The 24,920-nt window shown below is 55.0% G+C and overlaps 2 protein-coding genes and 1 long non-coding RNA gene across 14 annotated transcripts; 1 reads left to right on the top strand and 2 right to left on the bottom strand.

Moving 5' to 3' along the window:
• The first annotated feature begins 649 nt into the window (after positions 1–649).
• On the top strand, positions 650–10,936 carry HCN3 (hyperpolarization activated cyclic nucleotide gated potassium channel 3). 2 transcript variants are annotated; one of them, XM_025997233.2, is made up of 8 exons: positions 650–1,117; positions 4,708–5,137; positions 6,016–6,177; positions 6,518–6,736; positions 7,101–7,247; positions 7,679–7,919; positions 8,773–8,937; positions 9,363–10,936. In XM_025997233.2, exons 1-8 carry the CDS (start codon positions 834–836, stop codon positions 10,061–10,063), a joined length of 2,349 nt encoding a protein of 782 aa, XP_025853018.1. In that variant the 5' UTR covers positions 650–833; the 3' UTR covers positions 10,064–10,936. The 2 variants fall into 2 exon arrangements, with proteins under 2 accessions (XP_025853018.1, XP_025853021.2); XM_025997236.2 differs by lacking the exon at positions 650–1,117 and adding an exon at positions 3,136–3,413.
• Positions 4,513–7,902, bottom strand: LOC140595029 (uncharacterized). Its single transcript, XR_011996434.1, has 3 exons — positions 7,768–7,902; positions 6,631–6,767; positions 4,513–6,226 (listed from the first exon to the last, which is right to left on the bottom strand). It is a non-coding gene; the product is annotated as an uncharacterized lncRNA (long non-coding RNA).
• On the bottom strand, positions 10,904–19,403 carry PKLR (pyruvate kinase L/R). Of its 11 annotated transcripts, none has more exons than XM_072733527.1 (11): positions 19,317–19,403; positions 18,638–18,820; positions 16,007–16,098; positions 15,770–15,901; positions 15,425–15,611; positions 14,847–15,117; positions 14,596–14,746; positions 14,144–14,296; positions 13,883–14,049; positions 12,779–12,960; positions 10,904–12,174 (listed from the first exon to the last, which is right to left on the bottom strand). In XM_072733527.1, exons 2-11 carry the CDS (start codon positions 18,726–18,728, stop codon positions 12,068–12,070), a joined length of 1,533 nt encoding a protein of 510 aa, XP_072589628.1. In that variant the 5' UTR covers positions 18,729–18,820; positions 19,317–19,403; the 3' UTR covers positions 10,904–12,067. The 11 variants fall into 11 exon arrangements, with proteins under 11 accessions (XP_072589628.1, XP_025853022.1, XP_072589630.1 ...); XM_025997237.2 differs by having other exon boundaries at positions 19,276–19,373; XM_072733529.1 differs by having other exon boundaries at positions 18,638–18,749; positions 19,317–19,352.
• Between the last annotated feature and the right edge of the window lie 5,517 nt (positions 19,404–24,920).

Raw genomic sequence — 24,920 nt, forward strand, 5'->3', positions numbered from 1 at the left:
GACGTGCCCAAGAGGATGTAGGGCCCTCGTGGAGGCCCCTGAAACAATCGGGGTGAAAACTGGAAGGCTGGAACTGAGGCGCTGGCAACGGGAGACAGATATGAGGGGAAGAATTGGAGCTTTTAGGAACTTCTGGCACCGTGTGTGTCTGCGGGCGCAGACGACAGTGGCTTTGTGGCTGGGACTGGGGTATTCATCTTGTGTCCTCAGCGTCCACGTCGTGACCGTCAGGGTCAGTCTTGGTGAAGATGGCAGAATGAATTCGGAAATGAAATAGTTGAGGGAGGGGTCTGGAGAAGATGAGAAGAAAGGAATATGCCCTGGAGGGTAATGAGAGGAAGAAAGGGAAACGCAGAAAGTCCCCGGGTGAGAGTGGCCACCCCTTCCACGGGCCCCGAAACCTCGCCCTCGGGAGACTGGGACCTACCACCAGCGTCCGGTTTTCCCGCCACTCGCAGGCGGCCCCGCTTCCCTAGCGTTCATTGGCTAAAAGCCCACGACGCTAGGCCACGCCCCCGCGACTCCGGCGGCGTTTCCCCGCCTCCTCCTGCTCCTGGAGCCTCCCCCCTCTAGGTCACGCCCACGCCGGGGTCCTCCAGGAGGCGGGCTCCGTCGGCCTCGCCTTCTGACAGGGCGGCTCCCACCAGGGGGCGCCGCGCACCCCGCCCGCCGCCCGCCAGCCCGCCCGCGAGTCTGGCGCACACACCCCCTCCGCCCCGAGCGCCCGCAGCTCGGCGCCCGGCGGGCTGCGCCGGCTCCCACTCCGGGAGGGGCCGGGGTCCCAGATGGACGCGGCAGGGTCTGCGAGGCCAAGCGTGTAACCAACGGGCGTCATGGACGCAGAGCAGCGGCAGACGACGGGGGCCGACGAACGGGCGACCCCGGGGCTGGAGGCGGCGCCTCCTGCTGCCCCGGCGCCTGCGACCGCGGCCTCGGGACCACCCCCCGGGCCTGGCTCCGGGCCCGAGCCCAAGCGGAGGCAGCTCGGGACGCTGCTCCAGCCCACGGTCAACAAGTTCTCCCTTCGCGTGTTCGGCAGCCACAAAGCTGTGGAAATCGAGCAGGAGCGGGTCAAGTCAGCGGGGGCCTGGATCATCCACCCCTACAGCGACTTCCGGTACTGGGGACCCAGCAAGGAGGGCGGGGGACACAGATCGCACCCCACGGGCCGCGACGCGGGCGCAGGGCCCGCCCCACCCTCCATGGACACTTCATTTCCGGCCCAGGGGTCGTGGGGGGGGAGACAGTCACTTCCCCCAATGTAACCTGGGAATTCTTGAGCGAGGGACCCCCAGCTGGAGGTCCTCGGTGACCTGACACGGGAGCAGACACCAGAGACCTGGATTTCCTGTTTCGGGAACCAGGCACTCCACCTGGACCAAAGGGATTGCTCGAGTTAGGGACGACTGCCGCCGGCAGTCCTGTCTGCTGGGGACCTGGGAAATTATGTCATGTTGCAAGGCTCGGGGTCAACCTGGGGGAGAAACCGAGTTCCAGTATCTCTCACCCTTGCGCTTACACCCCCAGCACCCGTAATGCTCAGCAGGGCGGGCTAGCAGGATAAACTAGGGGTGCTGGGGGGGCGGGCGCCGGGGGTGTCCCGGCGGCGGTTCTGGTCGCTGTCCCTGGTGCTGAAAGCGGGATGCAGCGGGACTGGGCCAGGACTCTGAGCGGCTGAGGCAGCGACTTGAGGCCACCGCCACCCTCCCAGGTGACCATTAGAGAGACGGAGGAACGGAGGGTGGAGGTGGGGCTATTGCATAGTCCCCATCAGCCTGTACCTCTACATCAAGGTCGCTAGGGGAGGAGAGCAGCCCTGTCCTTGGGGGGAAATGAAGGACAGCTTTTGGATGAGGCAATGGTGTGTCCAAAGCACCTAAGATGGGGTGCAAAACGAGCAGAAAGGGTGAGGTGTGAATCAGGAGCCTTTGGAGACCTGGACATCATTTTGAATCCACAGCCATACACACTCCCTAAATATTCCTCTTTCTCTCATTGCTCCTTTCTCTTCCCTCTTCTCTGCCTTATTCCCACCCCACCAATAACACCTGTTCTAATTTCCTGTGATCTTTCTCTCCTCCCCCATTTACCCTCAGATGTAACCCCAGAAGCCATGTATCCCCCTTATTATCATGCTGCTTCTCCCTCCTCTCTTCTGCATCACCCGCTAGGCTTGTGACTGCCTGTGAGTCAGGCTGTGAAGATACTCCATGGCTGGACAAGCCCTCTGCTTCCCTCCTCTCCCAGCTCACACTACAGGATTTCTCCAGGGGTCTAGAAGGTGGAGGAGGAAGGGGTTCAAGGATCTGTTGTTGATTGAAAGTCTGAGGGGCTTCCTGGAGGCCTGGATTTGGGAACCCCCATATTTATTTTAGAAGCTGAAAAGATTGATTTGTAGTCAAAGTCAGAAGAGATTGGGTCCTGGTTTGGTGCTATGATTAGGTGTGTTCTGGAGTTAAAACCACCCTAGCTGGGGCACCTTGGTGGTTCAGTCAGTTAAGTGTCCGACTCTTGGTTTCGGTTCAGGTCGTGATCTCAGGGTGGTGAGATCGAGCCCCAAGTTGAGCTCCATGCTCAGTATGCTTAAGACTCTCTCTTTCTCTCCCTTTGCCCCTCCCCCTGCTGTGCTCTTTCTCTAAAATATATAAGTAGATCTTTAAAAGAAAAGAAAAGAAAAAAGAAAGAAAAGAAAGAAAGGAAGGAAGGAAGGAAGGAAGGAAGGAAGGAAGGAAGGAAGATGCCTGGGTGGCTCAGTGGTTGAGTGTCTCCCTTTGGCTTGGGGCGTGATCCTGGGGTTCTGGGATCGAGTTCCACATTGGGCTTCCTGCATGGAGCCTGCTTCTCCCTCTACCTATGTCTCTGCCTCTCTCTTTCTCTCTGTGTCTCTCATGAATAAATAAATAAAATCTTAAAAAAAATAGAAATAAAACTGCCATAGCTAATGGGGGCCCTCAGGTGGTCCAGTGATCTTCTCTGAATAGAGGCTTCACTTAGCATCCTCTTGACCTCTTCTTTCCAAATGTCTACCACAGCAGTGTGGCTCTCCCCTGTCAATGCCCTTGCTTGAGCTCAGCCAGAGTGCCAGCGGACACAGGGAGATGAGTGAAGGAAAGGAATGCAGAGCTTTAAGCCTGTTGCCTTGGGATCTCCTGTGGAGCTGCTCTGTGTGCAGCCCTGTCTGAGTGTTGTGGAGGGGGGTGGGGCATCCCTAAAAAGCTCAGCTCAGATGGGAGGCAGAACAGACCACCCCACCCTGGGACATAGATGAGTAGATCCCAGCAGAGAACCAGGAACCATGGGTCCAACTGGGTTGGCAAGGAGGGCTGGGGAGGGCATGAAATCCTAGACCAGGAAGGGGCAGAGAGCTGGAGATGGAAGAAGCAGCAACCTCTTCAGAAATCTGGGAACCAAAGGTGGGTGAGTCATAAAACCAACTAGTGCTTGTACAGCACTGTCATATCCATTGTCTGAGAGTGTGTCTTTCCAACAACCCTGTGGGATTAGCACAGGGTACTAGATCTCTTTTAACTTTAAAAATATTTAGTGACTGACATAAATCATGTACATGATAAGAAATTACATATATAGGGATCCCTGGGTGGCGCAGCGGTTTGGCGCCTGCCTTTGGCCCAGGGCACGATCCTGGAGACCCAGGATCAAATCCCACGTCGGGCTCCCGGTGCATGGAGCCTGCTTCTCCCTCTGTCTATGTCTCTGCCTCTCTCTCTCTCTCTCTGTGACTATCATAAATAATAAATAAAGAAAAAATTAAAAAAAAGAAATTATATATATATTATACATGTTAAAGAGAAATATATGTGTGTATATATAGTAAGGATGTATATAGTAGATATATCTATATAGTATGTATGTCTATATGGTAGGTCTCTACATAGCAGTTTAGTGTATAATGGTATATTTTACATATAGTCAAAACACGTGTGTATGTATATAAACATACATGCATGTGCCTATATACATACATATACATGTAATCACAAAGCACATCCTCATGTAACAACCACCCAGGTGAAGAGAGACTGTATTGCCAGTGCCCAGAAGCATCGTACAGCCCTTTCCCTAACCTACTATTCTGACTTTTGTGGCTCACATCCTTACTTTTTTCTTTTAATAGTTTTACCACTTTTCTGTGAATCTCTAAATAATCCAGCTTAGTCTTGCCTGTTTTTGAACTTTGCACAAGTGGAATCACCCAGTATGTATCCTTTCATTTTTTTCTTTTGCTCAACACTAGATGTGTGAGATTCATCCATGCTGCAGAATGGTAGCTGTTGTTGGGTGATTTCAGGGTTGTAGATTATTCCAGGGCACGAGTATATCACAGTCTATCTACAGTATTTATCTTATTTATCTACATTTTCCTACTGATGAACATTTGGATTATTTCCAGATTTCATGCTGCTATAAACATTCCTATATGTAACTCCTGGAGCACATACTTCCCTTGAGTGTGAATATACTTAGAATGGAATTGCTGGGTTGCAGGGAATGCAAATGTTTAACTTTACTAGATAATACCAAACTATTTTTCCCAGTGGTGGTCCCAAATTACACTCCCACCAGTTGTAAATGGTCATTCTGTTATTTTGTATTCTTGCCCACTCTTGGTTGTGTCAGGCTATCTGCTGTTTGTCTGGTGGATGGTGAAATCTCGTGGTCTCACTCCCAGTCCCACCCCCACCTCAGGTTTTACTGGGACCTGATCATGCTCCTGCTGATGGTGGGGAACCTCATTGTGCTGCCTGTCGGCATCACCTTCTTCAAGGAAGAGAACTCCCCGCCTTGGATCGTCTTCAACGTCCTCTCTGACACTTTCTTCCTGCTGGATCTGGTGCTCAACTTCCGCACAGGCATCGTGGTTGAGGAGGGTGCCGAAATCCTGCTGGCGCCAAGAGCCATTCGGTCGCGCTACCTGCGTACCTGGTTCCTGGTTGACCTCATCTCCTCCATCCCGGTGGACTACATCTTCCTGGTGGTGGAGCTGGAGCCACGACTGGATGCTGAGGTCTACAAAACGGCGCGGGCGCTGCGCATTGTGCGCTTCACCAAGATCCTCAGCCTGCTGCGGCTGCTCCGCCTCTCCCGCCTCATCCGCTACATACACCAGTGGGAGGAGGTGGGGCAGGGAGGTGGGCAGGGGGGCTCGCAGACTCCTCTGGGACAGCGCTATGGGTGGGGCTCCTGGTGACTTTATGGGGTGAGGCAGCTGGGTGGGCTCTCTCCAGAGTTGGTGGGGCAGAAGCAGGGACACGATGAGGGTTTGGAGGGTGCCCCCCACCGAAGTGAGGAGAATGGAGCACAGCGCAGAGGAATGCTTGTAGGTTAGTTGGCCTCTGGAAGGAGGAAGTGGGAGGGGAGCAAGCTGTGGAAGCGAGTTTCAGCTTCCAGGGGAGCAGAGTTTAGTGGTTCAGAGTGTGGGCTCTGCAATCTCATTGCCTGTGATCACATCCCTATTTTACTATTTACTATATGAGACTTGGTTTCCTTTACTATAAAATGAAGACATTAAATATACTGACGTATGATAAGGCTATGAGAATTAAAGGAATTAATACCCACAAAGCTCCTAAAACAGTGCCTGGAAAATAGTAAGTCATCTGTTAGTGTTATGGGAGAGGAAGGGGCTGTTGGCATGAATCCTTGCACGCATGCCTTGGGGACATTACACTGTAAGATGCCCTCTTTCCTCTTCTCTGCCAGGCACAGCCTAGGCAGCTTGTGCAGTAAGTTTCTTCGAGTTTCTGCTGTGACACTGATTCTGGGCATATGACTGGCATTGACTTCCTATTGGTGAGAGTAGTAATGCAGCCGACTTTGTATTAGCTGTATATGTATGCCATAAGGCTCTATGCACATGAACAATGGCTGCATTTTAAAAATTCATGGGGGCTGGGGCTAGAGAGAAGTGCAAGGAAAGAATTTGCAAGGCCAGGAATAGAGGAGGACCAGCGGGAGGGAGTCCTGTCCACAGCAGCCGCTCCTCGGACTCCTCAGATCTTTCACATGACCTATGACCTGGCCAGTGCTGTGGTGCGCATCTTCAACCTCATCGGGATGATGCTGCTGCTGTGTCACTGGGATGGCTGTCTGCAGTTCCTGGTCCCCATGCTGCAGGACTTCCCTCCTGACTGCTGGGTCTCCATCAACCACATGGTGGTGAGAAATCCCCACAGCTCTGTCACTTCTGGGCCTTCCAAGGGCTCTTCTGTCAGGAAGCGGGAGATGATGGAGTGAGGAGGTGGGGAGGAAAGAGGGGGAAGCTACCTAGAGGAAGTGCTTCTATGTGGGGAGCAGGTAGGGAAGGACACCTAGGGACCCTAAGATGCAGAGATGCCCCTTCTGACCCCCAGACCCCAGAGCCAAACCGAAGTGCCTCCTGGGAGGCAAGTCTAAGAAGCAGGGGTCAGAAAGGACAGAAGGAGGGGGGATTGCAGGAGGAGAATGAGGCCTATCTGAGGAGGCTGTGCCCAGCTCGGCAACACACTCTGCCCTCCAGAACCACTCATGGGGGCGCCAGTATTCCCATGCCCTGTTCAAGGCCATGAGCCACATGCTGTGCATTGGCTACGGGCAGCAGGCACCTGTAGGCATGCCCGACGTCTGGCTCACCATGCTCAGCATGATTGTGGGCGCCACGTGCTACGCCATGTTCATCGGCCATGCCACTGCGCTCATCCAGTCCCTGGACTCCTCCCGACGGCAATACCAGGAGAAGGTGAGCAGGGCCCCAGGAGGAAGGTGCGGGCCTGGAAGGGGGTTAGAGGCTGGGTAGCCCAACTTGAGACCTGTTCTGATGAATGCCCCTGTTGGGTCTCTGTGTCTTGCCCTGTGTCCATTTGTCCCTGTGAACCTGTCCTCGGACCCTTCCTCTGCCCGTGTGTGGGTTTCCCTGTGACTGTGCTGTGTGCCTGCCCTGTGTCTGCACATCCTTCTGTCGCCTGGCACAACCCCATCTGGCTCCATGTTTCACCCCTCCGGCTCTGGCCTACAACCATGATCTTTCTCCCATACCCACCCCTGCGGCCGGTCCTGCCCCACGGTCTCGTCCTCTCACCTACTGGCCATTGGTGGGTCTCTAGTACAAGCAGGTGGAGCAGTACATGTCTTTCCACAAACTGCCGGCCGACACCCGGCAGCGCATCCATGAGTATTATGAGCATCGCTACCAGGGCAAGATGTTCGATGAAGAGAGCATTCTGGGCGAGCTGAGCGAGCCGCTTCGGGAGGTGGGGCTGGGCAGGGCCCCAGAGGGGGGATTTTCTAAGACCTGGGCGTGTGGGGTGCCATCTGGGTTAAGGGCGCTGGTCAGGTGCATCTGTAGGGAGTAAGGCCTGTGGAGGACCTCATCACAGGCCAGGCCTCTGGGAGGCTTTTAGGGACTAGGGTCTTTCTTGAAGATATTATGGGAGTGAAGTATGTATGGGTGAAGTACCCATACACACCCTGGGAAGGGGCAGCAGGGACCTCTGTTTTGGGGGAACAGTCCTGCGGGAGAGCTCTGAAGGCAGGAACTTAGGGTGGTCCTACAGCCACTGAAGCATCCCCATCCTTTGGCAGATCTTGACCCTAGGGGTGGGGCCTCTGAGACAGATGAGCTCGAAGGGGGCACCTAGGGGCAGGGGGCACAGCCTACCTGACAGGCCCCTCCCCTGCCCAGGAGATCATTAACTTCACCTGCCGTGGCCTGGTGGCCCACATGCCGCTGTTTGCCCATGCTGACCCCAGCTTCGTCACGGCGGTGCTCACCAAGCTGCGCTTTGAGGTCTTCCAGCCGGGAGATCTCGTGGTGCGTGAGGGCTCCGTGGGCAGGAAGATGTACTTCATCCAGCATGGGCTGCTCAGTGTGCTGGCCCGCGGCGCCCGGGACACCCGCCTCACGGATGGATCCTACTTTGGGGGTCAGCAGGCCTCGGGGGGCGGGGGAGGGACTGGAACCGAGGACAGAGGGTGATTACTCCCTGGATCAGTGTCCCTGCCTGGCACCTGGCTGTGTGTAGAATCAGAGTTCCAGCCCTTCCCTAGGCCTGCTTAGCCAAGGTCTTGGGGCCTGAGGCCTGGAGCTCTGTGTTTTTAAGTAGCTTCCAAAAGAGTCCAGTCACAGCCAACTTGAAGATTTCTGGGCCAGTGGGCCTTTTAGAACCCTTAAGCTGTAAAATCTATGGATTCTGAGATGAAGGAAAGATAGGAATAAAGCTGTGCTGTTCCAGGGGCTTGAGTTTGACGGTTCCCTGGTGGGATAGATACCCTGGCAGGATGGTTCAGGGCCCTGGGCTGTGGCAGTGGGGGCCATCCCACCAGTTGCTGCCCAAAGCCACTTGAAGCTCTGTACTCTCTCAGGCCCCAAACCACCCTCCACTCCCTAGCATCCCCATTGCTCTTTGCCCTTTGGCACTGCTTTTCTCCTTCTCTGGTTGCCCTGACTCCATTTCAAGGGGTGGAAGGGCAGGTACACCGAGGAGCTGTCCTAGGCCTGCCCCTTGGGCCAGGGCAGGGGAGGTGGGTGGGAATTAAAGCAGAGTGGAATAACTTTGTGCGTGTGGCCCAGCAAGATCCACCTGTTTGTCAGCTTTAATTCAGAGAGAATGAGAGGGATTGTAATTGTGTATGTCTGGAGAAGGACAACCCTTAGGGTGTTTAGAGACGTTGGTGTGGGTGGGGAGGAACCTGAGGAAACTGGATCAGAGGCTGCAGGCCCAGTGAGAGGGAAGTCTGGGGACAGTGGTTCTGAGGGCCTCCTCCCAACCTGGACAGAGATTTGTCTGCTGACGCGGGGCCGGCGCACAGCCAGCGTGCGGGCTGACACCTACTGCCGCCTCTACTCACTCAGCGTGGACCATTTCAACGCTGTGCTGGAGGAGTTCCCCATGATGCGCCGGGCCTTCGAGACTGTAGCCATGGATCGGCTGCGCCGCATCGGTGAGGCCTATCTACCCTGTCTGCCCCCGTGCCCTACCTCCAAAGCCAAGACCCCCTGGACTCCCAGGGCCCAGGATCTAGTCACAACCCGTTATCAGCAAATGCCCCAGTAGACCTTCAACACTGTCTCCCTATCCTTGTCGCTCAGTGTCTCTTACCCCTGGAGGTAACGTCCCAAGTCTCTTTGCCCAGAGTCCTCCTTCCCTGAGGACAAGTCAGTCCCTGACCCTCACCGTTTCTGATCTGTACTCCCCTCCCTGACCCTTGCACTCTTGTCCATGACCCTCTTTCCCCAACCCCCATCCCCATCCCTCACCCCACTGCCATCCTTTGCCTCTGTCTTGCTCTCCTCCTGCTCTGATATCCAACCTTCACCTTGGATTCTGTTCCTGTCCTCATTCTCTCCCTCTTGGAATGATTTCTAGGCAAGAAGAACTCTGTCCTGCAGCGGAAACGCTCTGAGCCCAGTCCAGGCAGCAGCGGGGGCACCATGGAGCAACACTTGGTCCAGCATGACAGGGACATGGCCCGGGGTGTCCGGGGTCTAGCCCCAGACACAGGAGCTCGGCTCAGTGGAAAGCCAGTGCTATGGGAGCCCCTGGTGCACGCGCCCCTGCAGGCAGCTGCTGTGACCTCTAGCGTGGCCATTGCCCTGACTCACCAGCGGGGTCCTCTGCCCCTGTCTCCTGACTCTCCAGTCACCCTCCTTGCTCGCTCAGCTCGACGCTCAGCAGGCTCCCCAGCCTCCCCGCTAGTGCCTGTCCGAGCTGGCCCTCTGCTGGCCCGGGGTCCCTGGGCATCTACCTCCCGCCTACCTGTCCCACCTGCTCGAACCCTCCATGCCAGCCTGTCCCGGGCTGGGCGCTCCCAGGTATCCTTGCTGGGTCCCCCCCCAGGAGGAGGTGGACGGCGACTAGGACTTCGGGGCCGCCCTCTCTCAGCCTCCCAACCCTCTCTGCCTCAACGGGCAGCTGGGGATGGTTCTCCTGGGTGCAAGGGCTTGGGAAGTGAACGCCTGTCCTCCTCAGGGCTCCTGGCCAAGCTTCCAGGGACAGCCCAGCCCCCCAGGCCATCAGTGCCTGAGCCAGCTGCCCCTCGGGGCCCCCAGCTCTCTGCCAATATGTGAAACCCTTGGGGAAGCAGTGGGGTGCAGCCGTGTGTGCCCAAGGGCAGATGCCTCCTGGGGAAGGCCAAGGAGACCTGAGACACAGCCCTGTGGGAATATCTCCCTTTATTCCTGAGGAGATGTTCTCTGTCCTCAGCTCAGGCGCCCCACAACCTGTCTAGCATCCTCCTCATCTGTTCACCCCTTCATCAAACATACTGGGCGCCTACCATGTTCAACACACTGTGCCAGGAGCTAGATGTCTTCACTGCCAAGTAGAAGTGACTCCGAGGCCTCTGAGGAGGGTGTGCCCCAGGCGTGGTCCCACCAGGCTCAGGCCCAGGCCCAGGCCCAGGCCCCTGCCTCACCAAGCACAACTCCTTGCCTCTGCCATCACTGCCAAGCAGCCAGAGGTCTCAGTTTCCCTGCCTGCGCCCCCGCAGGCTCCTTCCCAAGCCTGTTGCACTTGTCCTGTCTCCTTAGCACAGCCGCCCACTGCCAGTCCCCTGAGCCTCCACTGCTGGCAACAGATGTCTGAGCTCCACCCTCTCTGCCATGTGTGGACCATCCCCACCCTGTGGCCCCCACCCCAGAACAGGAACACATGTCTTCTGTTGAGTCCCCACACTCTCTGTCCCTGTGGTAGAACTGGCTTCTTGTAGACGGGGAGCCACCTCCTCCCTGTGCCTGGCCCTGGTGGCATCCCCCCAGAGGCTGAGGGACGGTGGGCACTAGATCCCGCAGGAGAGGGGCAAGAGCTGGAATCCTTAGGTGGCACTTTGCTTCCCTTCCTCCCTCCCATCCTTTCTTGTTTATTCTTATTATTCAACCATGTAATAATTGTATTTAATCATTTGCTAGTTTTATTTACTATGAATTCATTTTATTCAGCCATTCCTTTGTCCATCTGTCTCCACATCTCCTCACAGGGAGAGAGGAAGGAGCAAGGCCTCCCTGCTGGCGCCTGTGCTCCTTGCTCAGCTCCACTGGCAGGCAGCAGTGCTGCGGAGCCCTCAGCCTACCTGGGGAGGTCTACCTGGTGAGTCGCAGGAAGAGCTACCCACGTGGGGAGGAGGACTCTTGCTACTTGTCAGGGTTTTGTTCCTATGGAGTTTACTATTGGTGCAAGAGTAAGGGGAGGACCCGAGGTATCCAGACCTGGGGAAGGGTAGGCTAGCCAGTACCTCTGCCTTCTCACCCCGTTCTCCTCCTGCACCTGCTCTACAGTATCAGAGAATGTTGCCAGGACCCTAAACCTTTCCTCTTGACTGAAAAGTCCTGGGCTTTATAATTGCTTCCAAACAGCCAGGTTTAAAAGGAAACTAGAGCTACCCATTTTGCCTCCTGGTTTGGGTGGGGGCACAGAGGGCATGAAAGAGTTCCTGGGTGCAGGAGGAGGCAGCTGGCATCTGACCCAACAGGGTGTGAGGGACACATAAGAGCAGCCAGGGAGAGGCCTGCAAGCCCCACAGAGCTTGTGAAGATAGTGACAAGATGAGCCCACCCAGCTCTCAATGCTCCCCACACCTGTCTACCCTCACTTCCCCGAAAGGATGGTACTTTGAGGTCACTGGCAATCACAGTGAAGGAAGCCATGGCACTGTCCTCAGGAGATGCCCGACCATCACGAAAGCTGCATTGGAAGGACCAGACTGCATGGACAGGAAACGTAATCTACATAGTGACTTTGTGGAGATGCCCTGTCCCTCTGTCCCCCACCCCCATCCCGGGTATATTGAAGCCTAGGGGGATAGAATTAACCAGTTAAGCTAGGATTAAGGGCTCAGAGCATCTTAGGGCCCAGCTGAGAGCATTGAGTGCAGGGAATGTAGGATTGGTACTTGCCAGATGGTCAGTGCTTAACTGGACACAGACTTTGGGGTCCTGCGTGAAATGGAGAGGGGAAGGAGCACCCTAGAATGGGACTAGATGGCAGATGTGGCCTCAGCAGGGAGTACTGCAAGGGGGACCTTGGGGTCTGGGGCATGGGATCCAGGTTGGGCTGGGTCAGTGGGGCGTGGCATCTCAGGATATGCTGAGCACTCGCATGATATTGGTATAGCCAGAGCCAGGTCGCCAGCCTGTCACCACAATCACCAGGTCCCCCACACGGAGGAAGCCACGGAGCTTTCCTGGGGGGAGAGGGTGGGGGAAAGAAGATGACAATCAACCACAGGGCTGCAGGCCAGCCCTATAAGGAGAACTAGCCACAACCCTCCATCTGTTCCAGTCTGGCCTGAAGGTGCCTTGGGCAAACTGTACACTGTGTGCCATAGATGGCCACATAGGGAATGTGACTGCTGCAGTCTGTTAGAGCTGCAGGGGTGTCCATGGGTGGCAGGGGCCTTGCGACTACGTAGCAAGGCTATCCACCTGTATTGCTATGCTGAAGGGAAGGAGGGGTGGGGTATGATCACAGTCATTTGTAAATTAGATTTTAGTTCCAGCTGGTGGAGGTGGGGGGACTGGGTCCCCCTTGTCCTCTCACCTCTTACTCCTTATGTCCCATCCAGCTCTGGCCACCTGGTGCAGGCAGCAGCTAGGCTGACCTCTCTCCCATTGCCCTCCTCCTCAGTATGTCCCCCTGTCCCTGGAGGCCACAATATCTCCATGTCTTAGTGAACATCACAGAGAAAATGTAGGACCAGAGGAAAAAGGCAAGGCCCTTGGAATGGGTATGAAAGTGAGGTCAGGGGGCTGATGATACAGATCCAGGGCTGTGTGTAGGTGGCTCACCACTTTCAATGCCAAATTGGACCCGGCGATCCACATCGTCTGCCCAGATGGCCTCTGGAGGTTCACTGTAGAGCAAGGGGAAGACCCCTCGGCACAGGTGGGCCTGCCGGGCAGCCTGGGCAGAGCGGGTGACAGCAATGACCGCTGCCCGAGGCCGGTACCGAGATAGCAGCTGTGCTGAACTGAAGGAGGCAGAGAAGGTTCAGAACAGTGAAAGAGTGCTGAACCAGGAAACAAAGGTTTGGGTTCTGGTCCCAGGTGTCACAAACAAGCTGTGTGGCCCTGGGTGAATCATCATATTTCTCTGGGCCTTGTTTTTCTCACCTTGTAAAATGGGCATAAGAATGCCTGCCCTTCTTACTACAGAAGGAAGATAGGAGATAATGAAGGATAGATCAGAGCAGATAATAAAAAAAACTTGGGACACCTGGGTAGCTCAGTGGTTGAGCATCTGCCTTCAGCTCAGGGCATGATCCCAGGTCTGGGGATCAAGTCCCACAACGGGCTCCCTGCAGGGAGCCTGCTTCTCCCTCTGGCTATGTCTCTACTTCTCTCTGTCTCTCATGAATAAATAAATTAAAAAAAAAAAAACAAAAAACCTTGAGAAGTATAAAACCCTTCTGAGAATGTCCCTACATGTAGTAGTTAACTCACAAATGTCTTTTGTTAATTGTCACAACCCCACAAGGAAACAGAGGTCTCTACAGCCTGGGTGACTTATTCAAGAATCATAGCTGATTTCAGAGCAAAGACCTGAACTAAGTAAGGCCTTCTGGGCCCTTCTGCAATGCCTTAGCATTGCAAGGCTTTGTGGGCTCAGGGCAGGGGACTTGCCGAGGGCCCCTAGAAACCTGTGTCCTGGAAGCCAGTGTGCCCCGTGATGTCACCTTCCCCTGCCAACCTCCTGGAGCTCACTGGGATGATTCCTGGTGTGCTCCAAGATCTGCCTCTCCTGCCCTCTAGCTCTTGGGTAACTAGCTACCTCTCCTCTTGCCCCAGAATGACAGTCTTCATGCCTGATAACAAGACAAAACCCAAGCCTGCAGTTTATCCCAGCCTGCCCCTGACCCAAAGCTCTGTTGGTGTTGCCAGTGTCCCCCTCACCGTCCAGTCTTGGTCAGCACGATGATGGCAGCAGCACAGCACTTGAAGGCGGCCTCCACCGCGCCTATGGCAGTGACCTCCGTGGGATCGCGGCTCAGTGGCGCTGCCCGGCGCAGCTCCTCAAACAGCTGCCGGTGGTACACAGCAGCCTCTGCCTCCCTGGCAATCTGCAAGCAGCAGGAGGTCAGGAGATGCGGGGGCACCAGATCCTGGAAGGGGCTTGGTCTTCTGGCCCATTTGCCTAGCATTCTAAGCTCCTACCGCATGCTGCATCTTTACAGCCTCCACAGGAAATTTGCCCTTGGCGGTCTCCCCTGATAGCATGATGCAATCTGCTCCATCCAGCACAGCATTGGCTACATCACTCGTCTCTGCCCGGGTTGGCCGGGGCTTAGTGATCATGCTCTCCAGCATCTGGGGGACATCTGGGTGTCAGAGCTGTAGGGCTCACACTCTGACTGAGGACTTGCCCAAGCTACTTCTCTGCCATTCTCAGAGTGCCCAGAAAGCCAGGATCACAGTCAAACTATGTGATTCTGGTGATTCAGTTTCCTCATCCGAAAATAGGGCTCACAGAATCTCTTTCCAACTTTGTTGTTTGAGGATCAAACCCTGGACAGCAAAATATGCTATAGACCTAAGGTGTGGGTATTGACCCTCAGGTGTCCCCAACACCCAGAGAACACCCGGGGCCCTGAGGGCTCACTCCAGACCTGTGTGGCACAGACGACGGGCTTGCCCGCCAAGTTGCACCGACCAATCATCATCTTCTGGGCCAGGAAAACCTTCTCAGCAGGGATCTCGATGCCTAGGTCGCCCCGTGCCACCATGATGCCGTCACTCACCTCCAGGATTTCTTCAAACCTGGGCGGTTGGGGGAGTCAGGGCTGGGAAGAGCCAGGAGATGCCAGGGAGAGGTAGGCTGGAGAAGAGGAGGGCAATGGGGGCAAAGACCAAGCCTCACTTCTTCACGCCTTCGTGGTTCTCAATTTTGCTAATGATCTTGATGGTCCGTCCTTCCGGCCCCAGAGCAGCCCGGATGGCAGCCACATCACTGGCTTTCCTCACAAAGGAGGCAAAGATGATGTCCACATTATGCTCCACCCCAAAGCGTAGGTCCTGGGCGTCTTGCTCAGACAGCCCCGGCAAGTCCACCTCGGCACCTGGCAGGTTCACGCCTTTCCGGCTGCCCAGAAGACCTCCATTCTCCACTTGGGTCTCCAGCCCCTTCCGGTCTGCGGGCATGGGAAGAGCCAGTGCAGGTGACCGGTGAGCAGGGTCAGAGTCAGGGTCTTGGGCCCCCAGAGGTCAGGAACCCAAGTCCTCCTGTCTGTCCATCCTGGGCCTGGCCTGTGCATCGGACAGGCGTAGGGGAAAGTGTGTGGAAAAAGCAGATAACCCGCCAGCCCCAGCCCAGGTTGATTCCCCGAGTCTGCACACGGGAGTCCTGGGGGCGGGGGCCGCAGGTCTACCCCGCGAGGGGGCCGGGGAAGGGAGTGCGCCCTACGTCCCCGCCCACCTGGGGCCCAGGCTCCTGCGCACCTATTTTCTTGACCTGCAGGGAGATGAGCCCGTCGTCTATGAAGATGTGGCCTCCCACCGGCACGACCTTGACGATATTGGGATAGTCCACCCACACGGTGTGTGCATCCCCCAGCGTCCGGAACGCCGGGTCCACGGTCACCAGGACCCAGGAGCCCTTCACTAGCTCCACTTCGGTCTCAGGGCCCTAGGGACCAGCCGGTCTCAGGGCCCTAGGGACCAGCCAGAGGGGCCTTGACACCCGCCTCCTGCCCTGCCCTCCCAGGCCCCGCCCCCACCCGCGACTCAGTCCCTGACAGGGTGGTGGGGGCCTAGGGAAGTCCCCGGGCGTGGTTGGCCTCTCACCCCCTTCAGGACCCCGGTCCGTATCTCCGGTCCCTTGGTGTCCAGGGCAATGGCCACGGGGCGATAGCCGAGCGGAGAAGTTGCAAAGCTCTCCACAGCCTCCCGGATGTTGGCGATGGACTGAGCGTGGTACTGGGGACCAGCGAGAGGGGATTTCAGGAGCAGGTTGCCCGGCCCCCTACCTCTCAACCCGGCAAGCTTTAGCTCTGCCAGCCTCCCCTTGGCCCCGCCCCAAACCTCATGGGAGCCGTGGGAGAAGTTGAGGCGTGCAATGTTCATCCCGGCCTTGATCATCTCCTTGAGGCGCTCCACCGAATGAGAGGCTGGCCCTGAAAGCAGAGATCCCGCTCAGATCCCACCACCTGCAGAGTCCCCTCCACCCCCACGCCACAATAGTCCCGCCACCTGAACTTTATTCTCTGATGCAACCTCTGCTCCCAGGTGAGCCAGCACCTGCTTCCCTGGGATTGGGGGTGGGGGAGCAGTCTTGGAGAGGAGCGTCCTTAGCCCAGCTTGAGGCAACTGTGTTAACAGTGATGTAGAGTGAGGGTCCCCTGGTGCATGAGGGTTTACGGCAGGGGATAATGTGCCAGGAGAGGGCCTGTGGGGTGTCTGGGCCTTTGGAGTTGGGAGGCCTCATATTGACCACCCAGGACAGGTGCTCTCTCCCCACCCCTGCTTTGCTGGCAGGGCAGCTGGGTGATGGAGAGCCCACCGGCCAACCTCTCCGGTCCCTCCCCAAAGCCAGCTTGCACAGGGGTACTAGGCCCCTTCCTCAATAGCTGGAAGACAGATGCAGCCTTCCTGCAGCCCCCTGTGCTGTCAGTGTGTTCCTTTCTTTTTTTTTTTTTTTTTTTTTTTTTTTAGTGTGTTCCTTTCTATTGGATCATTCCCATCAGCATGTAACCCTGCTGCACTTTCTTCCATCGTAAAAGAAGATCTCTGGTCCCCAGCCCCCTCCAACTACAGTCCTATTCCTTTGCTGTCCTTTGCTGCAAAACTCATTACACGAATTTTCTGTGCTTGCTGCCTGCAGGTCCGTTACCCCCTCCTGGTGCTCTCAGTCCAGCGGGGCACTGGCCCGCCTCTCACCAAGACCCTCTGGGTGGTAGTTAAATGTGATGGTCAGTTCTCAGGCTCATCCTGGCTGGTGGGTCGCTGGCATTTGACCCTCGTCCTTGACGCACCTTCCTCATGTGGCCTCTCCTGTTTCCTCCCACCCCACTGGCTGCTCATCTCAGCTCTGGCTTCCTTCTCTTGACACTAGACACCTCATCCTCTTCTCTGTCATCATTCCTTCTCTCCCCTGGAGGTGTCACCTAGTCTCCTGGCTTTAGATACAGTCTATACACTGCCAACAGCTCCCATATTTCTGTCTCCAGTTCAGCCCTCTGCTCCAAACCCAGACTTGTGTATCTGATTGCCTCTGTGCATCTCAAACTCAACACAAGGCCGAACTCCAAACCTCCCCGCAAAACCTGCTCACCACAGTCTTTCCTGCTCACTTGATAAGGCATCCATCTAGTGCCTCATGCCAAAAGCCTTGGAGTCCTCTGATTCCTTTGTCAACCGCACCCCCAGCCCATATCCAACCCATCTGGAGATCATGTCAACTCCATCTTCCAAATGCACTCACGGTCTGATCAAGTCTCACCACCTCCACTGCCCCCACCTGGTCTGAGCCAGAAATGTCGCAGGAGCCACTTCTGCACTTGCCCCCACCCCAACCCCTGCAGCAGCACAGCCAGGGCCACTCTATTACAGCATAAGTAAGAGAGAGTTCTCCCCCCAGCATTCTGCAGCCCTCTTCCACTTCTCTTGGAGGAAAAGTCAACTCAAACCCAAAGAATGGCTCCCAAGCCCTACATGACCCTCTTCTCCCCTACAGTGTCTTCATTTTGCTACTCTTCCCCCAGATGGTTTCTAACCATTCCAGCCTCTTTGACTCTGAGCCTTTGCACTGGCTGCTCCCTTGTCCAGAACTCCTGCCCCTCCCCCCCACAGGGGCGTGGCCTCCTCTCATCTCCCTCACACCCTTGTTCAGGTCTAATTTTCTTTCCTTGTTGTTTGTTTGTTTTTTGGGATTTTATTTGTTTATTTGAGAGAGAGAGAGAGAGAGAGAGAGAGCGAGAGAGAGCATGAGCAGGGAGAGAGGGAGAAACAGGCTCCATCCCAGGACCCAGGGATCCTGACCTGAGCCAAAGGTAGTTGCTTAACTGATGGAGCCTCCCAGGCATCCTGGATTTAATTTTCAGAACAATAGGTCCCCATCTGGGGCTACAGCCTGCCTCCTGACCTCAAGCCCCTAATGTCCCTTATATGCTCTGTTTCTTGTTTCCATAGTTTCTACTACTTCATCACATACGAAATAATCTATTTCTTTTTTTTTTTTTTATAAGCAACAGGGTGATTACCACTGCTGTTTTCTTTTCTTCTCTTTTTTTAAGATTTTATTTATTCATGAGAGACACACAGAGAGAGAGGCAGAGATACAGGCAGAGGGAGAAGCAGGCTCCATGCAGGGAGCCCGACATGGGACTTGATCCCAGGTCTCCAGGATCACACCCTGGGCTGAAGGCGGTGCTAAACCGTTGAGCCACCCGGGCTGCCCGAAATAATCTATTTCTTTTTAAGTTAGTATGTTTAGTATTTATTGTCTCGCCCAGCTAAATAGTAGGCTCCCTAAGGGCAGCGATCTTTGTTTACCTCACCCATCTACTCCCGGGCCCCAAACCTTAGCTGCTGGAAACTCAACAAGTATTTGTTAAACGAATGACTGTCAGACATGGAAAGGTCTCAGAGGAGATAGAAGGGGGAAAACATCTTGGGAAACGCTCAGGAAGTCCTGTGATGCTGGGGGCTGCTCACCGATGGTGGCAATGATGCTGGTACTGCGGGCGGCCACAGGCTCCGAGTCGATGTCCAACAGGCACAGGTGCTCCAGGAAGGTGTCTGCCATAGCAGCTGACAGCTGCTGCTGCTGGAAGAAGGCAGTGCCCAGCTCTAGGGTCAGCTGGGCCACACTGGCCCGCCTCAGGTACCCCGCCGGTCCTGTATGGGAAGAGGGCTGAGTGGGCCCCTGTTGTACCTGCCACCCTTCACCTCAGCACACTCTGTCTGCTTCAGGTTTCACTGAGTCCTTCTGATAAGCTGGGCGCTACACTGACCTTTCCTAGAGATGGGGTTCGCATCCAGGCCTATCCGACTGTGGCCCAGTTCTCAACCGTCCAGCTCCCTGACCCCTTATGCCCCTGACTTTCTGCCCTTGAGCTGAAAGGGCAGCTTTGCTGGAGGGAGGGTGCTCCCTCCACCTCAGTCCTTCACCAGGTCTAGTCCAGCGGCTGCTCATTGTCCAGAATTAACCTGTCCCCTCTCCTAAACTCCTTCCAATTGGCTGGCTCCCCAACCCCTCCTCTGAGTTTCCAGAGCCTTTAATGCTTTCCTGGTCCTGGGGTCCTTGGAGCTTGACCCGGCCCAGCTCAGAGGAGCCCCACTTCCAGCCGTACCCTCCATGCCCCTGAACGCCTGCCTGTCCCCAGCTCCTCACTTGTCAGCCTGTCAGAGGCACAAGGCCCAGTTGGGCCGGGCGAGGGAGGACTTCTGCATGTTGGTTAAAGTGTCACCACCAAGGGCCAAAGTCCAGGCAACACGGGAGCGCCCCGTGGTTCCCAGGCTGCAGGACCCCCACCCCCCCCCCCCGCCCCGGCCTTGCCTACAGAGGTTGGGAGGGAGGCTTGGACAAGGACCCAGAACTGAACACAGGTTGTTCACAAATGAACAGAGATCCTCCAGCACCGCCAAGGCCCTCTCAGCCAGCAGCAGATGTTGGGCATTTATATTGCCACTGCCCCTTCCCGATTTCCACCCCCATTCCCCCACTCCATTCAGTGGCTTCTGCTGTCTTTCCTTACCTCCTGGAGCCCCAATCAAGATGGACTTTGCTAAGTCCCTTTGGGACTTAGAGATCCTTGACCAAAGCTCCTGGGGTTGTATGTTCTCCTGACTGGACATGCTTACAAAGTGAAAGGCTGTGGGGAGAGAGAAAGAGAGGAGGACAGAATTGCTGGTCTTATCTAATGGAGCCAGAGAAAAGAACAGGGGCACACCCAGCTGACTGCCCCTGGCCCCATGCAGAGTCCCTCCCTGAGACTTGCTGGCACTCTGCCTCATCTTCTGCGTTCCCCCTCTCTCATCCATTTTTCCCCAAGGAGTTTCCAATTTGTTCATGCTGTCATGGACCTGAATAGAGATTTTGGTGATATGGTGCCCTTTGTACTTTACTGAAGTTGGCCCTGGACAAGTCTAGGAAGGAGGGGATTGATGGTGGAGACTGGAGCCTGAAGAAGGGGATGGGAGCATGTTGACAGTATGATGGGATTCTCTGGAAGGGCTCTCACAGCATCACTGTTACCATAACACTGGTTACCATTTGCTCCTTGGCCAATATTTATTGAACATCTACTTTGTGCCAGGTCCTGTGGATATAATGGTGAGCAAAACAGACAAGGCCTTTGCCCTTCTATGGAATTTATAGCACCAAGAGGGGCACCCAGCTGGCTCAGTTGGAAGAGTGTGTGATTCTTGATCTCAGAGTTGTGAGTTCAAGCCCAATGTTAGGAATAGATTGATTAAATAAAAATTAAAAAAAAAATGGGATCCCTGGATAGCTCCGTAGGTTAAGTGTCTGTCTTTGGCTCAGGTCATGATCCTGGGGGCTCCCTGCTCAGTGAGGAGTCTGCTTCTCCCTCTGCCTCTGTCGCTCTGCCTGATTGTGTGTGTGTTCTCTTGCTCTCTCTTTCAAATAAATAAATAAAATCTTAAAAATGAAAAATAAAACAAGTATCAAGAAAATGAATATACAGGGATCCCTGGGTGGCGCAGCGGTTTGGCGCCTGCCTTTGGCTCAGGGCGCGATCCTGGAGCCCCGGGATCGAATCCCACGTCGGGGTCCCGGTGCATGGAGCCTGCTTCTCCCTCTGCCTGTGTCTCTGCCTCTCTCTCTCTCTCTCTCTGTATGGCTATCATAAATAAATAAAAAATTAAAAAAAAAAGAAAATGAATATACAACTACAAACTTTCTTGTTTGGGTTTTTTTGTTTGTTTGTTTTGTTTTGTTTTGTTTGAAAGAGAAAGATAGCTCATGCTCACAACCCTGAGATAATGACCTGAGCTGAAATCAAGAGTCGGGTGCTTAACCAGCTAAGCCAGCCAGGCGCCCCTACAACCACAAACTTTGTAAGTGCTATTACGGAATTGATCAGGGTGCCAGAAATGCAAAGTTAACGGGGAGAAGAGGGAGACATGTTATTTTAGATGAGATGGCTCGGTAAGGCCTCTTTGAAGTGTGATCATATTCAAGCTGACATTTGAAGGATAAGAAGGGACTATAGGGGGATCCCTGGGTGGCGCAGCGGTTCGGCGCCTGCCTTTGGCCCAGGGCGCGATCCTGGAGACCCGGGATCGAATCCCACGTCAGGCTCCCGGTGCATGGGGCCTGCTTCTCCCTCTGCCTGTGTCTCTGCCTCTCTCTCTCTCTCTGTGACTATCATAAATAATAAATAATAAAAAAAAAGAAGGGACTATAGGGGACAATTCAAAGCAAGGAGTTTTCTGTGGGGTTAGAAAGAATATGTGTGGAGGCCCTGAGGAAGGAGAAGGCCCTAGCACTATAGAGAGAGAACGCTGCCCTGAGAAAGAGTGCCTAGAAGGGGCCTGGAGGGGCCTGGCACACAGGACATGGTCCCCTTGAGACTGGAGATGAGACATAAGCAGGCACTCTGAGGGCACTGGGTTTACCCAGCAGAGGGACAGGACTCAGAAGATGCTCTAGGTCCCTCTGACTGGCGGGTAGAGATCACAGAGCAGTAGGGAGACCAGATGGTTTTTGTGTTTTTTTTTTGTTTAAAAGATTTTATTTATTTGAGAGAGAGAGACAGAGATAGCGCGAGAGAGAGCACGAGCAGTGGGGAGAGGGAGAAGCAGGCTCCCCGCTGAGCAGGGAGCCCGATGTGGGATTTCATCCCAGGATCCCGGGATGATGACCTGAGCTAAAGGCAGATACTCAACGAACTGAGCCACCCAGGCACCCCAAGGCCAGAGGTTTTAGGAGCAACCCAGGTGGGAGGTGACAGACTAGCGGCAGCAGTAAGGATGGTGAGAGGGACATAGACCTGAGGTGTCTCCGGAGGAGGACACTTGGGTGGAGGGAAAGATGTGGGGAGCAGGAGAGGGAGGCTTCCAGCCCCTGAAGGAGAACACTGACAGGTCTGGCTTGATGGCAGTGCTATTTACTGAGCCTAGAGGACTAACAGGTTTGTAGGGGAAACGTGCAAAGTTTCGGTTTTAGGCAGGTTACGTTCAAGATGCCAATGAATCATTAAAATCAACAGGCAGGCAGTAGGATCTGTTCACTGAGCACTTAGGGGGTGCTGGGACAGTGTTCAGCATCTCATGTGCAGCTTTTTTGTCACCATGGCAACCGGGAAAGAAGATAGAATTGATAGCCCGGTTGACAGTGAGGAGGCTGAGGCTAGCAGGGCGGGCTGGGCATTTTCTGCCTCTCCAGATCCTTTCTTTACTCTTGTCCACTCTGTCTGGGGCTGGCATACTGAAGGCCTGGCCAATGGCTTCCTTAGGGCTTGGCAGCTGGAAGGGGGCACCTATAGGAGACCAGGCAGAGGAGAGGAAGGCTGGGCATCTTCCCTCCCCTCCTTCCTGCAAGGTTGCTGGAGGTCACAGCTCCTGCCAGAGGCCTTCTGGAGATTTTCTCCCCATCCGCTGGGCCCTAAAGATGGTGCTAAACTCACTGTTACACTGTCACTAGATCTGGAGTAATGCCCCACCCTTTGTGGTTTGCAGCATGCTGTGCACACCTCAGTATATAATCCTGTTCTGAAACGTTCCTCAGTCTATCTGATCTGAGAGAGCCCTTGGTTCCTTTTTTTTTTTTTTTTTAAGATTTTATTTATTTGAGAGAGAGCATGAGCAAGAGAGCACGAGCGAGAGGGGAGGGCAGCAGAGGGAGAAGCAGGCTCCCCACCAAGCAGGGAACCCGACGCAGGACTCAATCCCAGGACTCCAGGATTATGACCCAAGCCAAAGGCAGAGACCCAACTGACTGAGCCCCCCAGGTGCCCGAGCCCTTAGCTCCTGATGGAACCCTGCCTGATACACCTTGTCTGGGGTACAAATCTTGTTGGCAGCGGAGCTGGGTTTTAGAGAGTGTGATTGCAGAGGCTGAGCTGTAGCCACTAAACTCCATCCCTTCCCTCAGACTCTGGGTGGAAAAGAAAGAGGTTAGAAAGCAGGAGCGGGGAATGAGCCTGGGGTCCTTGGGTCTGTGTATAGATCACAGAACAAGTGAAGATGGTTGAAAGATGTAACCAGAGGGAATGCAATAGACTTTGGGGGTTGCAGAATTAGGCTTTATGCTTGCAGTTGGGGAGGCACATGGGAGGTTGAAAGCTGGCCTGGGATTTTGAGCTCCCTGAAAGACTGCTGGGAGGACCAGAATCCTAGAGATCCAAGCCCCAAGTAGCTAACAGGAAGTGGGATTGGTGCCCCAAAACACCTCCTGTCCTATCCAAAAGCTTTGACCTGAAATCAGGTCAAAAGAGGAAAAGCAGTCTGGCTGACCCTGGGTACACTAGTGGTCACACCACATGAGAGATGTTCTGTACTTTGTCCCGGGATGGGGGCAGGCCTGAGTAGGAGACCTGTGGGTGACAAAACCCCAATGGTGATGGGCCTGCATGATCCAAGCAGAGCTGGGGTGTTGGGCTTTGCCTGATGGGAGCCATCCCCAGCAGGCCAGCATGCACACTCCCACACCGTCAGACATGCACAGAGCTGCTCACATGGCTTCACACACACTCACACGAGCTGGGATGTGTTCTGAGCACGTGTCCTGGCCATGCTGGACTCTGCTGGCAGAGACACAGGAATGCTGGCAGGGGGGTTAGTAAAGTGTGTCAGGCCGGGTGACCGAGCTGGGTTCAGGTCGCGGTGGGGACTGGAGGGGTGGAAGTCATGGGTGACCCAGGAGGAGGTCAAGGTGCTTTCACAGTGGAGGCCACACCAGAGCTCAAGGGAGTCAGGGGCACGGACTGCCCAGGGCTGGCATACAGGTGCACATGGACGCACAAACATCCCGGGTCCACCAGGCACACGCGCCCCCATCCCGCACACACAGACACAGGTTCCCATAGGTGCGCGCCAAGTACAGCACCTGTGTCCCAGGTGGAGGCCGCCCCACCCCCCACGCAGGACGGTGGCGGGTCTGCGGGGGACGCTGAGAGCACCGGCTGCCCCGCCCCCCTGTGGCCTGCTGGCTCTCGGAGCGGGAGCCTGCGCTTCTCCTCTGCTCCTGAGGTGGCCGCGCTTCCTGAGGCCTGGGGCCGTGGCTTGCGGGGTGGACGTGCACCTGGCCGCTGGCCTCCGACCTCGGGACCTGAAGATGGGCAGCGAGCCCTGCGTCTGTTTCCAATGGTTCCCTGGAGTTTGTTCAAATGTATTTACGTTTATTTGCATAGACACTTGTACAATGTACAAAACTCGGAGGTCCGGTGCGTAGATGGAGAGTTTCTCCCTTCCTGACCGCATCCCGGTTCCAGCCACTCAGGTCCCCCCAGCATTCTATTAGATTGCTGACGTTTCTGCGTCGTCTCTCAGAAATGCCCCAGGTGGGTACAAACAATACAACCCCCTCTTTTAATATATAAGAACACTTATTATATGTATTATATAAAATATAAGAACATTTTGTTATTATTATATTATTATTAAAGACTTTATTTACTTATTTGAGAGAGAGACAGAGAGCCAAGCAGGGGAAGGTGCAGAGGGAGAGGGACAAGCAGACTTCCCATCAGGGGTGGGAAGCCAGACCAGGGGCTCAGCCCCAAGACCTGGAAATCATAACCCCTGGTGAAGTCAGACATTTACCAGATAGAGTCACCCAGGAGCCCCCTATTGATTATTTTTTTCAGTAATCTCTGTGTCTCATGTGGGGCTCAAACTCCCAACCCAGAGATCAGGGGTCACATGCTCTGACCAGGGCACCAGGTGCCCCACTTCCCTCATTAATGCAAGTGGTAGCAGGTGCTGGTCATTCTGTTCTGTACTCCCCCCAGTTGTTCTAGAGCTTGGGCTC

Source organism: Vulpes vulpes, chromosome 13, assembly GCF_048418805.1.
Source record: "Vulpes vulpes isolate BD-2025 chromosome 13, VulVul3, whole genome shotgun sequence".
Taxonomy (NCBI): Eukaryota; Metazoa; Chordata; class Mammalia; order Carnivora; family Canidae; genus Vulpes; species Vulpes vulpes.